This window comes from Mercenaria mercenaria, chromosome 12 (genome assembly GCF_021730395.1).
Source record: "Mercenaria mercenaria strain notata chromosome 12, MADL_Memer_1, whole genome shotgun sequence".
NCBI lineage: Eukaryota > Metazoa > Mollusca > Bivalvia > Venerida > Veneridae > Mercenaria > Mercenaria mercenaria.
Window position 1 is genome coordinate 12,686,383 of NC_069372.1, and position 18,112 is coordinate 12,704,494.

At 35.1% G+C, this 18,112-nt stretch overlaps 1 protein-coding gene across 1 annotated transcript; it reads right to left on the reverse strand.

Annotated features, from left to right (window-relative positions):
- Positions 1-13,223: 13,223 nt before the first annotated feature.
- On the reverse strand, positions 13,224-16,294 carry LOC128547492 (lactose-binding lectin l-2-like). The gene is made up of 5 exons (XM_053520427.1): positions 16,165-16,294; positions 15,648-15,733; positions 15,396-15,483; positions 13,432-13,566; positions 13,224-13,333 (listed from the first exon to the last, which is right to left on the reverse strand). The coding sequence occupies exons 1-5, from the start codon at positions 16,292-16,294 to the stop codon at positions 13,224-13,226; spliced, it is 549 nt and encodes a 182-aa protein (XP_053376402.1).
- Positions 16,295-18,112: the final 1,818 nt, after the last annotated feature.

Consider the following 18,112-nt stretch of genomic DNA (forward strand, 5'->3'; position numbering starts at 1 on the left):
TTTGGCTGTTGGTGCCAGTAAGAACGTAAAACATGATCTACCAGGAGCTTAAGCGTTATCTGGACGTAATACTGTACGCCTCAGTCACAATCAAATGCATTTTTTTGTTTCACTTGGGGTCAAAAATAAAACTTTGTAAAACTCTTTTATTTTGAAATGTTAATTTACCATATACCTTGGTTCTACAAAAACAATGGTAGTTGTCGCTGTCTGATAGTTCGACAATATTTTTTTTTCGATATAAAGATGAATCTTCAGGGAAAAAATAAAACAGACATGACCATTTTTAAAGGACTGTTTTATTCAAATAACTCTTTGAGACCCAACAAAATTGTTACCACATGATAAGGTACATAAAAGTAATGTAGAAAACCCAAAAAACTAATAAATTACACAAAGATTTGTAGTTATTATCTTCTTTTGAAGTTCAAAATTTTAGAAATTTTTGTTTTCTACTTGCTTTCAGTTTTTGCATACCTTTTGAAATGCATTTATTCAACTCAATTATGTTATTTTCTGAAAAATCAGTCATTTCTCTTTAAATAATGGTCTCATTTTTGTGATTACGACTATGTTTGGCAGAGATATAGCAATTTTAAAATGAAAGCCGAAATTTACCCAAAAAGTCTACGGACAAGACATCATCGCCAAGTGCTTTCTACATAGGTTTTAGAAGACAATATTTTAGTTCTGTTGAACTTTTTATGTTTAAAATGATCAAGAACAAGTAAATAACAAACAAATTTAAGAAAAGAAGTATAATTGACGGTCTTCAGAATGTGTCTTCGAATAATTGAAGGATTTGAACAACTGTGACTAAATCAAAATGTCATTATGTGACAAGTTCTGTGCTATTGCTTACATAAATTAGGACTAATTGTTTTCATATTTCACTATATACTAAAAATAATGATACTTGGAAGGATCCTCACTGAAATAGGCTGTTAAAAGTCTCCTTCAGCTAAGTGTCTAAGACATTTGACCATAATTTCTGTCTAAAAGACAGATAGAGTAATAATGTTTCTGATCAATGCCCATGCATTTAATGGGCTTAAGAACTGACCTTGCAGCCTGTTATGTACACCATTTAGACTATGTTTATTTATCCGTAATAACTTTTAACCTTAACTAAACAAAATAAACCACAATCTTCCTGAAATTGGATGGTGGAAGAAACCATCTGACTAGACTTTGTTGAGGCAAATTATTTACATGCTGTTATCAACCATATCAATCAAGAAATGGTAAAAAAGTATAAACACACAGTTTAACATGAAGAACTCTATGAGTTCATCTAAACATGTTCATTAAAGTAGAAACACTAAAAAAGTAGTAAGAACTTGTTAAACTTATAGCTGAGAACAACATCTTAAAAAGATTACAACTGTGTCTTAAATGGAAAACTAATGAAACAAACTCCCTTGCTTACTGCTTAAATAGCTGTATGTTGTAAAATACTCATATGACATTTATTCTGTGAGATCCGTAACTCATACTAATATTTTAAGTAGTCCTGCAAAATAAAATTCCTGTGAATTTTAACCTGTTTACAGAATAATTAAATGTTCACTGTGATAAGTTTTTATCACTTAGTTTTGAGTCAGCTAATGACTTACATATTATGCTTTTTTCTTAAAATTCCCAAGATACATTCTCTTTTTCTAGCCAGTAATATTTTTGATTAATATTGACCTTTTTCCATTATATAAGGTAGTATGACCGGAGTCAAAGTTTTTTAACTATCTTTTTATCACATTTACTTCTTTTTTTCATGTTATCACCTATATTAATATTATTTTCTTGGAAAAATACTGGAACAAATGTTAGTAACTCCAATCGTAAATCAAACTATAATTTCAAAATTCTAGTCCTCTGCCTCTGATGCATGTGGGGAAGTTAGCAGTAACTTGCAGAGAACATGTTTGTACAGTACAGAATCAATTAACAATTGTTAAGTTACATAACTGAAATTCTGTTGAAAAAGGGCATTAAACCCCCCAAATACAAATCTAAATAGCGTTCATTTTTGAAAGGGAGAAAGCTGCAAGGACACTACAGTAATCACTAGTAAATGGCTTGTACCGGTAATTTCTTTTTTAAGATGATTTAAACTGCTTCAATTTTATGTGATTTCAGTCAGTTACAGAATAAAAGTTGATAGGCAGATGAATAGAATGAAATCTTGAAAACCAATCACCATTATATCTTGGCCCTGAAGAGCACAGAAATATGCCATCTTGAGTGGATTGTAACAAAATGTTTAAGTTGAAAGTGGACAGCCCACACCATGTCTAACAATAGATCCATACTCCACTAGAATATGACCAAATGTCAAATGATTTTGCTTCTGTCTTCTCATTCTTTCTGTTTTACTACTAACTTGTAAAAGATTGTGGTTTTTTTTTTGCATTTCAGAGTCTCTTGATTTATTTCAAAGAACTCTTGATATATTTCTAAGGTCCAGTGCTGGTTTTTATTGAAAACAGAAAATATATTGAATAGTATTTGCGTAATGTCTTGTCCGTAGACACCCTCATTGCATGCCTTGTTTTTGCCATAACAAAGGGAGGGTTAGAAAGAAATGTATTATTCCTTTTTTGATAGCTTTTAACATTTATATAAGTCATGTATAAGATTAAAACATATTCTATATCCATTGTACTTCTCAGATTCAGATTGTACACACAAGAATAAATGGGTAACATTTTGCATTTGGAAGAAGTAAGTTACATTAGAAATATATTTATTCTATATTTTATATAAACATTAAGTGTGGTGTATCATTGTAACTTGATAAATAGCTCCAGTATGATTTTATAAATGATATTTGTCAAAAAAACCTTCGTTTCTTTAGTGTCTACGGACAAGACATGTGTCTACGGACAAGACATTTTGCAATTCAACAACTATTTATATCTATATAACCCAGTTTAATTTCATCTAATGTTTATCAACTCAGACACTATCCTAGCAGCTTTCATACCAACAGTGATTAAACTCTAATATTGTATCCTTCACAAAGAAAATAGGTGTCTACGGACAGGACAAAAAAATTGGCGCATTTATAATTGTCTGTTCAGAGTCAAATTTGAGGAGATAAGAAACTTCCATCTGAAAGAATGCTATTATTTTCAGAAGAAGGTAGACTGAAGTTCACACAGAGACAAATAAGACAGTAAAAAAAGAATTATTTCATAATGAAATCACATTATCTGATATGGGGAAGAGCAAAAAGGCAAAATATAAAACAAAACGGTCATGTCAGTCTTCAGTACATATCTTCTGTTGTGGGTGACACAGACAGTTAAAATAACTTGCAGCTGAAAGAAGACGAATTTTCCTGTAAACCAAACAGCACAAAAAGGTCTTGCTGGTTCAGGTTTTAATTAAAATGAAAAGACAAAAAGCACATTTTTTAAGGTGAAACAATATAACGCTGAATTTTGGCCTTTTTTCTGTTATTGGTCAGCATGGCGTTCGTTTCATATGTACATCAGCTACCTGATAGTAGTTTTACCTGCAACTGGGTAGTGATATGTAACTCCTGAAGTGCTGAAGACAGAATATATAAACATGCACTTTTAAATTTGGGTGTATAACATGGAGCACCCAAGAAGTATGCATTTGATTGTGACTGAGGCGTGTAGCATGTTATCATATGACAGGAAAGGGTGCAGCCATTAAAATTATTCTTAAGTATGGTAAATGTTCCATCAAAAGGTCGATTTTATAGTGCTCAATTTTAGTGCACGATGTTTTGTGCTTTTGGAAGAAAACATATCTGATGTAACGAACAAAACAAGTTGTCAAACAAGGACTGACCAGTTAAAGTTGAATAGTTCAACAGAAATACTAAACATATGTAAGCGCCGTCATTTTCGTGTTATACTATAGACGTTTTATATTACATATGTTCCAGATGGACGTCAGCTTATAGAGTCACACTACCATGTTTTTATAAAACGTTTAAAGTTCCATAAGGCTTTAAAATTTATGTTAAAAACAGATGAAACAGCTATCCATGTAGAAAGCGAAAGTTTTATATCATTTAACGGGAGATATGAAAAATAATACCACATGCAGAAAACAAAATCACCGCAATTGATCATGAAATATTAAATTACGGGTAATATCACAAGCACAGAAAATAAAAAAAAAACGATCTGGCGCACACTTGGGAATAATATTATGATGTGTTATTCCAGATAGATGGGAAAGTTTGTATTGACCGTTTTTGCTAGGTGTAATAAACACTGATACATGTACAAGTTCTCAGGCATGATACGGTGTGTGTTTGTGTGAATGCGACGTGCATGCGTACGTGTGTGCGTGCCTGCGTGCGTGCATGAGTGCGTGTGTATGTGTGTTCGGGTTTTGCATTTTAACACTTATTCAGTTATATTCAGCCATATGTCCAACTTTAAAGATTTGCCTCTGTCAATGGAATAGACACATGACATGATAATCAATCCACCAGGCCGTGCGACAAGCGAAACAGCTACTAGTTCAATTTTTATAATTTTTGGTATGACCCGGCCGAGGATGCTACTAGTACCATTTAAGGTAAATGGGGGATAGACGATCCCAACAGGGGATAGTCCCCAGACTTCCTACATGCGAGGAAGACACTCTGTCACTGAATCAGCGCTGTATATACGGTAAGGTAAGATAAGGTAACACTAACTCATACGTTGGTGCAGATTCGATCAATGTTTTCTGGAAAAACTGAAATATAAACTTATGTTCAACATAAAGTTGTCAATATTACCACTAATATATTATCAGACCCAGCTTTATATTACTGGATTAAGTATCGCCGTATTGACAACCGGCTCTGACGCACCTTACATATTGTATTTGGTTAAGCGTTTATGCCTGTCATATGAACACGAGCTGTGATATGAAATTTTACAGCATTCTGCCTTCTCGACTAAGGAATTCATACTGAAATTATTGTTTAAGTAGACATTTAAATATATCAAATTATCATGAAATTATTGTTTAAACGCACATTGAACATATCAGGTGAAATATAGCCTATGAATTATACATAAATCTTTATTCCGAAGAATGTATACAATGGATAAGATCGGATGTACATATGCATAATGCACGCTCTTACGCGGGAAGGGATTAGATTTCCCCCGTAATGATCACTGAAAGAAAACAGATATTTATAATGCAATCGTTAACAACTTTTTTCTACACTGGGCTGAATATCAACTACTTAATGAAAGTTTCATGAAATAAATAAAGTCAGGGCAGCCGGTTTTATAGGGCAGTTCACTTCATATACATGTATGTTTCTTCAAGCGTTCAAAGACAGTGCCATTATTTTCAACTTGTTTTCTATTCGTACCGTTTTTTATTATGTATTTCAAATTGCATATTGTTGGTGTTACCACCTCTTCCCTTTTACATACCTCCGCGCTTTTTTTACCCCCGTCCCAGTCTAAACCATTCCGCCGCTGTATCTTTCCACTATAAAATATATTTGCGGATGGCCTGCTTTGCAATGTGTGGCATGTTCAGTGATTCCAGGGAGTCTATACTTACTTTTTTATTTTTGATGTATATTTGGTATAATCAGACAGTTACAACATTGCATTGTCAGTTACTTTAAATACGAGGCGTTAAAGATATAGTACATTGTATGTCCGTATTTTGCTAAAATATTTTATCATAAATTATTGATTTGAAACCAAAAAATCCACGTCAAATATACGACATCGTAATTTAAATTCAATACTCAAAATTGGATAGAAGATTATTATTGTAAAACGTAATCTATTTATGTGATAATACGAAACCTGAATATGAGGAAATGTAGTCCATCAGTTATTCTGTACATATTGTTCATAACTGAACAGATCATAATTGAACATGTCGTTCATAATTGAACATACAGTTAATATTTTTTTTAAAAACGTTCCCCGCCATTCAGTGGAAATAGACATATGATAAAGGGGCACGGGTTTCCAGACACAATTTCATTCTTGGGCAAATCGACCGCATTTTGAACATGTTATATGTATCTTGTATGATTTTGTTTAATGCTATATATATATACTGGGTTTAACTAAGTTACTTCCCTTTTACTTTTATAGCTCTACATGTTCCAAATATATATTTCCTTAATATATAATGCAGAAATTTTATTTTGATTTATGTATTATTAGCTGGTATAGTGGTTACTTATGTTAGTTTTTTTCAGATTTATGACAAATTTACATAATTTACAAACGTGATTGTTTATGTACTTATGTTTCGAGCAATTTCAGTTATTGATTTGTAGGCTGACATTTGTGCTGCTTTGGCAGATGTTAGTTACTGCATTCCACCTGGTTAAGCATGCATGGGCCTTGGTCTGCATGGAATTAAATTACACTGATTACAACATAGCAGATAACTTTATTTTTCTTTCTCCACCTGATACGGTATATAGCAACATATTGCTGCCTTCAATTATTGTACTGACTCACATAAAACTCTGCTGATCCTACATCATATTTTACTAGAACAGAGCAGTCGAATTGATTAAAATATGCTAATTTGGCGTGCTCAGGTGTTATCTATTACTGTATATTCCGGCAAACAGTTTGTTGTAAGCAATTGCCTAACTATATATCAAACTTGAGAAAAATGGTGTTGAAATAGTTTTCAACAGTTGAATTTTGGCATGAAGTGCCAATGCCAACTGATTGTCGTTCCTCCACTTCTGTTTCTTAATCCTAGGCAAATTCGAAAATAACACAAGATTTATTTTAAGTCCGTCAGTACATAAACAAATGTTTTTTATACTCATTGTTTTGTTATGGTAGAATTGGCCGGAGGCTTCTGGTCATCTGGGACATATAACAAGGCCAATGTATGTAATCAATTGTCTAATAAAATTGTAGCAATGGCCTTGACCATTATTGTCCCTGTCAGTATGGACCTGTTAATTAACATGCATGCTTGTCAATAACGTCTGTACCTGAATGACTATGTTCTAGCCACTTAACTGCAATTATATAATAATAAGAGGTTAATAATTCGCCACGGTGTGGCTCCTAGAAACAATGCCATACCTCGTCAGGTGTACCGTCCATAACCATTTCCTAAGATGTTTTCATTACTTATTATAGTAAGGTATAACATACCCAGAAGGTTTTCACGGCCAGACAAAGAAACATTGAAAATTCTAAAGGATTATGATATTTTGATTTACAGATCTGCCAGAGGTGGTAATAATCAACTTACACGTAATTGGGATATCAATCAAGGGATTTAACTGGACAGCATTAGAACATTACCTGAGGCAGTTTCAACTGTAATATCAACAGATAGACCAAAGCACAAGAAAAAAATCAACAAAGAAGTGCTTGATTCGAAAAGAACAATGAATTTATCCCACATAAAATATGAAACTCAAACAATAGTTAAAGGCCAGAAAAATATAAAAATTTGTTGCATTAACCCAAGATCCTTGAAAAACAAAACGACAGTCTTCTGTGACTTTATTATCTCGAATGACCTAGATCTTATTGCTGTGACTGAGACATGGTTAGGCACCTCCATCGATAAAGGATGTCTAGGTGAACTGTTACCTGATGGGTACAAAATCAAGCATGTGCCACACCCTGGTAGTAGGCGTTTATAGATCGGTGATAGATGTAAAAGTAGTCTCTTCAACTAGTGACAATACTTTTTCAACATTTGAACATATTGAGTGTAATGTTAGTATCAACAACTACACATTGCTCATGGCCGTTGTTTACAGACCTCCTCCATCAAAGAAAAATGGTCTGAATGCAAATGATTTTCTGGATACCGAGTGGCCAGATTTCTTATCAAAATACGCCGCAGTTGACAAGAATATCATCATAACTGGCGATCTGAATTTTCATTTAGACATTCCTTCTGATCCTGACACCATCAGATTTAACAGTGTGTTACAATCTTGTGGCATGTATCAACATGTGAAAGGGCCCACCACGTTTATGGTCATACCCTAGACGTGGTCATCACCAGAGACATAGATAAAACAGTATCGGCAGTAGTAGTGACTGATCCTGGGTTATCAGACAGCTCTGGAAAAATAGCCAAGGACCATTTCGCGGTAGTGTTTAATGCACTGGCCGCGAAACCCCCTCCGGTAAAGAGAACTGTGACATACAGGAAACTCCGTTCGATTGACGTTGATACTTTCAAAGCTGATGTTCTATCATCCGATCTTTTGAATTTGTCACAAAGTACATCAGATGCAGAAACTCTCGTCTCATTATACAACAGTGAACTTTCAGCTTTAATTGACAATCATGCGCCTTTGTGTTCAGAAACCATCACATTAAGACCATCTTGTCCCTGGTTCTCGGAGGAGCTCCACGACGCCAAACATTTGAAACGTAAACTAGAACGTAAATGGCAGATTTCAGGACTCGCCGTTTACCACTTAATGTATAGGAACCAATGCGCAATCGTTAACAAAATGTTAAAAAAAGGCAAGAACTGATTATTACTCAGAGAAAATAGAATCAAGTGAACGAGACCAAAAAGCTTGTTCAAAATAACGAAACATTTATTGAACGGTCCAAGTGAAGCGGCACTTCCACCAGGCAAGAACCCAGAACTACTAGCACAGGAGTTCAGCGATTTCTTCATAGATAAAATAGAAAAAATCAGAACTAATATTGCATCCCAGGATCAGAATGAATCATTCACTCCAGAAGACGGACGCATATCACTATAGTTTCAGTCCAGCAACAGAGGAGGAGGTGAAAAAGCTTTTTCAAAAGTCAGCTAAAAAATCATGTGAATTAGACCCTCTTCCTACATGGCTCTTGAAATCTTGTATAAACGAACTTCTCCCAATATTGACGAAAATTGTTAAACACTCTCTAGAAAGTGCAACCGTGCCAGAATCATTCAAAACATCACGAATAAGACCATTGTTAAAAAAGCCAAGTCTTGACCAAAACACACTCAAGAATTACAGGCCTGTTTCCAATCTGCCATTCCTCTCAAAAATCCTTGAGAAAGTGGTAAACAGAAGAATTGAGGAACATCTGACAAACAATCAATTACATGAAATAAACCAGTCAGCATACAGAAAATTTCATTCAACTGAAACCGCGTTGTTAAAAGTTCAGAACGACATTCTCGAATCCCTTGACAAAGGTGACGTCACAGTACTTGTGATGTTGGACCTGTCGGCTGCATTCGACACCATTGACCATAACACCCTTCTTCACAGACTCGAATTTAATTTTGGATTCGCCGATAAACCCCTTCAATGGGTGGCATCATACCTAACAGACCGCTACCAAACAGTGTGCATCGATGGCAAACTATCTGAACCAGTGCTTATGAAATTCAGTGTTCCTCAAGGATCTGTTCTAGGCCAAAAATTCTACACGATGTACACAAAGCCAGTCGGATCCATCTGTAGAAACCACGGTCTAAACCACCACTTTTATGCAGATGACTCCCAACTCTATCTATCGTTTAAACCAGTTGGCCAAGCATCAAAGGCAGCCACAATCACACGAGTTGAACAATGCCTAAAAAAAACCATCTCATGGATGAATTCAAACATGTTAAAATTGAATGCAGACAAAACTGAAGTCATTCTTTTTTCAAGTCAAAAACATTCCAAACATGTTGAAAATCTAGAACTGAAAGTTAGGGAATCGAGCATAAGACCATCAAAAACTGTTCGAAACCTTGGTGCTACGCTTGATTCGAACATGCGCATGGACCATGTTAATTCTGTGACTCGAACATGCTACGGCCAAATACGACACGTTGGTCATATTCGACCATATTTGACAACTGAAGCCACAAAAACCCTGATAAACTCGCTTGTGACCTCACGATTAGATTACTGCAATGCTCTTTTGTACGGCGTGCCAAAATCAACAACGAGCAAACTACAAAATGTCCAAAACACAGCTGCACGACTTATTACGAAAACAACCCGTTTTGAACATATACCACCAATCCTTAAAGATCTTCATTGGCTTCAAATACAAGATAGAATCAAATACAAAATTCTCATTCAAACGTTCAAGGCCTTGCATGGACAGTCGCCGGTGTATATGAGAGACTTACTGGAGGTGTACCTGCCAACTAGAAATCTGAGGTCAGCAAGTGCAGCAACAACCCTTGTGCCACAAAAAAGTCGACTGGTTACCTACGGGGATAGAAGTTTCAGGGTTGCCGCCGCAAAACTATGGAACTCTCTCCCCGACAATCTCAGAAAAGATTCATCACTTAATTTATTCAAAAGAGCTCTCAAAACACACCTTTTCAAATTTTTCTACAACACATAGATACCAACTGTGACTGTTTCTACCCATAATAAATATGCCATTGTTATTTTTGTAATACAGAACTACGGCAAGTCATTCGTCGCTGACGAAGATCTCTTAACTGTACAATTCATCATGTAATTAACTAAATTGACAATTCATCTTTTATTTCATCATGTCACGTTTTTAAGGGTTATGACGTTCTAGGTGTGTGTTTTCGCAAGACTTGAGTTTCACTTGAAGTGTGTGGTATTTCTATCTAATACAGTACATGATGGCACCATTTACCGGGGGGTTGAACCACTATATGCAGCCCGTCTGGGCGTACCAGATGTTTAAAGCACTGGTATTGGCAATAGGGGTAAAACGACCTCAAGAGGAGGGGTGCGGTCATGGCTGTTTGTTACAATAAGGCTGTAAATATTACCATTGTTCATTTATGATATTGTTGTAATAACTATTATTTTTTATTATTATGTACAACGCCATTGAATATATCAGTTTCACTTTTGTGATTGCATATGTCATGTTTTGTTATTTTCCTACATATCTGCGATGTGTCACATGTTTAATTGTAAAGCGCCTTTGAACGTATATTCCATATGAAAAGGGCGCTCAACAAATCTAGTATAATAATAATATAGTAAATAGGTATACAAAGAATTCTTTAGTGTTGGATTCATTGTGTCAAAGCTTTGTCATGTTTGTAAATTCATGTTAGATAAAAACTCATTTTACCAAGACTCGACGACATATATCCCTTTTATGTCGAACCACCGTAAAATCCAAAACTTTCTCTGATGTCGCAAAACGGGTGTTGCCAATGCTTGTCACAAGTTGGCCCGTTTTTTCTTCCAGCTCGTTACGAAGCCACACATTGTAAGACAGAAGCATAAATGTCTACCGTCCATGAGCTGGCTTAGTCAAAAACAGACTGCTCAAATGTGTAAAAGGTTTCCAGTGTGTTTCTATAACGCAATGGTACAAGAACAGTGTTACATGTCACACTCAGAGGAGTGGCCAGTTTTGAACCTAGGGCAGTGAAGATAGTCAAATCCTAATTTCACAAGGCTCCGGCTTTATGGCTCGGGAGAAAAAAGATTTAATACATGCCTATAATATATATATATATATATATATATATATATATATATATATATATATATATATATATATATATATATATATATATATATATATATATATATATATAATTGAAAGCGCTTGCAGTGAAAAATTAAAATTATTGAAAAACACTCAGAAGTCTACTGTTGTTATTCCTTGGAAATATAAATATTCATATGAAAAGACTCGGCACAAGATGGAAGTCTATAAATTAAATAAATAAAACGACTTCACATGCCTTTCTAACAGTATTAAAAAAATACAAACTAGTTTCGCCTATCGGCTCATCAGTGTACATTATATATGTCACATTCAGGGGCGTGGCCATTTTTTCAACCTAGAGTAATACCTTGAACAACAATGGTAGTGAGAATCCCTGATATCAAATGCCAAATATCCAGGCTCTGGGTATTACGGCTTCAAAGTCTTTGTATATAAGTCTATAGTACATACATGTCACATCCGGGAGCTTAGTCATTTTTCACCATAGGTCGATAATTGGAACAAGTTATAATAAAAAGTTCAATCCTGATATCGCATGTCAAATACCAAGGCACTAGCTATTACAGATTCTAATAGGAAGAAACTTCTTTTATATTCCTATATTTTATACATGACATACACATGGGCATGGCGATTTTTGAACAAAGGGCAAAAATTTGAACAATTACGATAGACAGTCAAAACCTGACATCACATGCCAAAGAAACAAGGTTCTAGCTATTATGGATTCTAAGAAGAAGATTTTCAAACTTTCTTATATACAAGCATATAGTAAGTACATGTCACATACAGGGGCATGGCCGATTTTGACTTTAGGGCAATTACTTGAAAAAATTGTCGCACAGGGTCAAGCCCTCATATCATATGCCAAATATCAAAGCTCTAGCTATTATGGCTTCAGAACATTTTCCCAAGTTTCTTATATACAAGCACATAGTGAATACATGTAGCCATTTTTAACCTGAGGGCAATCATTTGAAAAAATTTAGTTTAGTGTCAAACCCTGATTTGCCTAATAGCAAGGCTCTAGCTATTTTTGTTTCAAAAAAGAAGAATTTTAAAGTTTATTATATATTAACATATACGAGTATATACATATGACTCTCAGGGGCGCCGCAATTTCTGACACTAGGACAATAATTTGAATAATAACGGTAGAGAGTCAATCTCTTATAAGGCTCTAGCTTTTATCGTTTCAGATACGAAGATTTTTAAATTTGATAGCTGAAAACGTTTTAACCGTAGTGACCCATATGTCATATGAACTGGAACCATTTGAACAACTTGGAAAGAGGGCCAAAAAGAGATCATCTGTGTAAAGTAAAGTTTCATCAAAATCCATTCAGGAAGAGATCTCTGTTAAAGAAATTATTGACGACGGACGGAGTGCACGCACGCACGACGGTCACAGTTTGGTCAGAATAGCTCACCATGAGCACTTCTTGTCTGAGAAACAGAAATAGTCGATATCAGTTAGTAAGTAATATAAGTTTCTTACAATTACTTAAATATTTGATGAAAATCCATCAAATGGTTATAAAGCTATTGTCTAAAATTAACTACGTAAGGTATGATAAATCAAAACCTCTCATGAGTTCTTGCACTTTTTGTTATTGCCATCTACCGATAGGTTCGATTTCATTAAATTATTTTAATTAGGAACAAGGTTATTTTGTGGACATGAATTTTAAAAAAAAAAATCGTAAAAAAGTATTGATACATACGAAAATTATTGGCAGTAATGAAATAGTTCATGTTTATCAGCTCTTGTCATTCATCGTATCATCTGCGGAATTTTTACAGTTATAATGGGCAAACATGCCGTATTGCTACACCACCTTCTGCTGGTGACGTACCCCTTTCTGCTGGTACACCCCTTCTGCTGGTGACGTGGATAAAAGATTGACGTAAATCTAAAGAGATATTTATATAAATTCACAAATAAAATAACACGGGTGGCTGCACGGAGCATCGTTCCACATGTAGTAGTAATATTTTAAAAGATCCACACAGTCCTCGACTCCTGGTGTAGAACTAGGCTGTCCGTCATGCCAGTTCCTGTAACCGCTGTCAAAGGTTGGCCCATCCAACCAGCTGAACTCCTCGTTTATCCTTCTGCCACCGATCCAGTAGCAATAGTAATCATCTGAAATTTTAAGTACAGCACACAATGTCTCTTTAATCTAAATGTTCGTTAATAATACAGCACTTGGCAATAGAATTATTGTTCTCTATTATGAATTATATCCAAGGTTTATCAAAACTGACTTCGGTTTCTATTAAGTTTTAACAAAATTCCTAAGATTCTAGATCATGGAAATTGTTGTAGTGTTTTTCATGTAATGACCTCCCAACTATTTCGAGATACACCGCATGTTTGGCAATCTGACTTAAGCTCTCGATCTTCCTAATAGGTAGATCTGATGACGGCCCATTCAATTTCATCTTCTTTATATCAATTGGATTTCTTTATTCACACCAATCTATTTTTATTTGAATCAATCAGAGGACTTGTTTCAACAAGGCTAAAAGGAACTGGATTCAGATTTTGGCTAAAATCATTCTCCTTTAGAATAAAAGTTTCATCATTATACGAAAGATATTATTTCTAAACTATTTTTTAAAAATGTGAAATCAAGATTAAATCACGTCCCAGACGGAAATCGAACCCGGGCCGCCGAGGCGATAAATATTTCCCTGCCTTCTTCACCAATACACCAGAGGAACACGTACTTATTGCATTGCTGGTTAAGTTTTATAATTCAATCAGTTAACCTTACAAACGGTTTTCAGCTTTAAATATAAAAACTAAAAAAAAACCCGGCTAATTCTGTAAGCTTTCTTATTAGATTTATAAACCCGTACGCGATATTCACATATATCGAAAACTGGAATCCCAGGTTAAATATAGATTTAAAATGTTGAAAGCAAGGACCCATTGGTGATGGTAAGTCTCAACAGTCTGTCGTCAGATCAAATATTCACCCTTTTACAATTGGACGTGAGTCTTTCCTCTTTGTGTGCGACTGGATAGGTGAAAGACTCCATGATAGGCAGGTCTTACCGCCAACTAGGACTAAGCTGCTTTGACGCTTATCTTTTGTCCTGTTTCGTCGGGCCTTTGTGGTATTTTTCTTGTTGCACTGTTTTGTGCAAAGGTATTGCATACGTGGGCATATGGTTCTCATAGTTTCTTATATATATTTTACTGAATTTTACTTATTTGAACTTTCTCAAAGCTGTGTCCGTTTAGTTCTTTATGAGAATATGTGAGCAAATAAGCTAACCAATGATGATTTGCCACTGTCTTTCTTAAGGCGGGGACCCACACCAGCCTTGTTTCATCACAGATGTTCCCAAAGCAGGGCCACAACAACAGTGTGCTTTATCACTGATCTTCCCAAAGCGGCGCCTCGCTGTGTCCCTTATGAGGATGTGTGCTGAACTAAGCTAACCACTGGTGTTTTACCACTGACCTTCCAAGCGCGGGGCCCCACGGCAGTAATGTTTTGCCCCAGACCTTCCTAAAGCGGTGCCCCGCTGTGTCCCTTATGAGGGTGTGTGCTGAAATAAGCTATCCAGTGGTGTTTTACGACTGACCTTCCAAAAGCGGGGTCCCACGCAAGTGATGTCTTGCTTCAGACCTTCCCAAAGTGGTACCCCGCTGAGTTCCTTAATGTGTCTGTTTTGTCTTGTTGTCTTTTTGTTCTTTTGTCTGTGTTTTAAGTGTATATGTTTAACACATACATACATACGATGCTTTGGGGTTGGTTCTTGCCTGTTGCGTTCTGGGAACTTATTACTCAAGACTACTTAAGTTTTTATAGCTTTTCTGTACATACTTAAACATTTTTAATTTCAGTGCAACAGGTACTAACTTTTACGCAAAACATGCACCTACAAGTATATTCCTGTGAATAACATAAAACAATTATATTAATCATTGTTTTAAAAATAAAAACGTAAACAAATTACCTGCATTTTTTATAATATCAACCATGAACTCATGTTCTTCTTTAGACAAAATGTGGACGAGGTTTCCATTCATTTGGTAACATGATGTCTGAAATTAAATGAAATATAAATGAAAAAGAAAAACTGTAGTAAATATTTTCAATAAAAACAGGCTGCGAACAACAGAAGTGCGTAGAAATTTTTTTTTTAAGCTTTACTATCATATTTATTATTTTCTGTATCTGAACAAAGTATTTAAAACAAAATATGTACTTTAGCTGTATCCCAATCTTGTAGTTGTCGCATGAATTTGTAGAATTTGTTGTTGAGTTTATAAATGTCTTCCCCGAATACAGCTTCTGAAACAATTAAAACATTACAATGGTTAACCATTTGAATATGTCCATGATGGGAAGATTTTGTTTCTGTGCGCTTTAGCATCAAACTTGTTCGCAGTAGAGGCCGATCAGATAAACTTTATCTAGACGATATTTATATTACTAAAACGGTGGCGGAAATGTACTTGTACTTAGCATCATATTATCTGTTATCAGATTTTCGCAATAGTCAAAACTTTTGAACTAGAATACCGTAGTGTATGTAGTTTGTCGAATATAAAAACGATTATACTCGTGCGTCAATAACACGTATGCTAAGCCGTAAAGTCGTAGAGAGAAAATGTAAAAATGAAATACCTTTCACGTACTAAAATGTTTGTTAAACTCCACGGTCCATTTTTTCATTAAGCAAGCAAAAAGAAGTTCAAATTGTAATGTGTAAAATAACATACCAGGCAAGCATTCATCCTCCACTGAACTCCAGGTTCCATTTTCAAGGCATTTAGATATCAGTGGAACAGTCTTATTTGTTCTGTATCCTTCATTGCATTTATACTCAATCTTATTACCGATTGCAAACATGTTTCCAAGGAATATCGCATTCTTCTTATCTTCAGGCGGCTCACATCCTACACTCGGTGTGAACGAATGTTTTTATCAATGTAAACGAATATTTCAATTAATGTAAATGGATGTTTTAATCAGTGTTCTAGTAAACGAATGTTTCAATCAATGTAAACGAATGTGTCATTGGACGTTTACGCGACATACTTGAACTGAATTTAATATAATGGACTTCTAAATGAATTTCAGAATACATTAAGATTAAACACAGGTTGAGAAAACTGAGATTCAGGTTTTACTGAAATGAATCAATGTTTTTATTGTGCTGACTCCATGAAATATGAATTAGTGATTGCTATAAATCCTAAGTGGTTGTCTTGGAACAAAATAGACCGGGTATAACAGGCATGTACTATGGTTCAACAACTTTGTTTATTAAAAGTAACACCGGTAAGAATTGAAATACAAACAAGTTGGACATTGTTTTAGGTCAACCAATCGGGTACCTTATAATTGCTAAACTCATCTTTATGAATGAGATTTTGTCTAAATAAAATAAGCATACGCAATTTCGAACACAACAGTCTGAGCTTCCACTGATGTTTATTGATCACCTGCGAAACATCTAACTTAAAACAAGAGCTTGTAGATCACGAAATGCCCTCTTGATGTATTCAATAACTGCACAAGGAGAGAAAAATTATTTGATCACTGAGCACTGGACCTTTTACCTACTGATCTCAAAAGCAATAGGGGTCATTTGCTGGTAATGATCATTTTATGATCCTAGGCCTAAGCTTTCTTGCGTTATCATCCGGTAACCTCCATGTCAATTTCGAAGATCATTGGCCAAAAAGCTATCATTCGGAAACGGTTTAACTGTTCCGGTTCACAGTGACCTTGACCTTGGGCCTACTGATTTCAAAATCAATACGGGTCAATTGCTGGTCATGATTAATCTGCCTCTTAAGTTTCGTGATCCTAGACCCAAGCATTCGCAGGTTATCGTCCGGAAACGGTTTAAACTGACCCGAGTCACTGTGACCTTGACTTTCGACCTACTGATATCAAAATCAATATGAGCTATCTGCCAGTCATATCCAACCATCGTATCAACTTTCATGATCCTAGGTTCAAGCGTTCTTGAGTTATCATCCGGAAACCGATTGGTCTATGGACCGACCGACCGACAGACAGACTGACCGACCGATATTAGCAAAACAATTTACATTTGTTTTCCACCTATAAATGTTTCAAGGCTGTAATCTATGCGAACAATTCGAAGAATAACTGTTATGGTAAATGTTCTTAGTGTATAACTACAGCTGAGTTAATTAATTAAGATACCGCAGTGTAGCCGTAATTGTTCGAAATAAATTGCAAACCACTCGTGTTACTGGTTAATTCTACAAAAGTGGCACAAATATTGTAAGATATATATGTCATTTTCTTTTTGTAATGATATACTGAAATTCTTTATCCAACTTAGACCAGTTAAAATGTTTAGCTTTGATTACCCAACTGTAAATAAACATACAAGAATCGTTTGTTTCTTTTTTTCTACTATATGAAGATTTCATTATTTTAATTTTTAGTTCTGAGCAGAATGGCTATCTATAACCTGATTTGTTTTAAAAGAATTAGTACATTAGACACCGTTTCATATAACGAAATATTTGGACGACCTTTAAGATTAAATTAATCAGGACTGGAAAAAGCCATCTGTCAACTGCATGAAGCGTTTAAGAACGAAATGGGAACATAATTCACATGCACCTCAGAAATTATCTGTAGGCGGACTCCTCATGCCGCAAACTTGATTGACGCCTCATGATG

Bases quoted from the DNA above. Each gene is read 5' to 3' on its own strand.
- LOC128547492 (XM_053520427.1), bottom strand. From the start codon at position 16,294: ATGTTTGCAATCGGTAATAAGATTGAGTATAAATGCAATGAAGGATAC. The intron at 15,734-16,164 runs GTATGTTATTTT...TAATTGTTTCAG, and splicing joins GGAGGATGAATGCTTGCCTG to AAGCTGTATTCGGGGAAGAC. The intron at 13,567-15,395 runs GTAATTTGTTTA...TTAAAATTTCAG, and splicing joins TGATATTATAAAAAATGCAG to ATGATTACTATTGCTACTGG.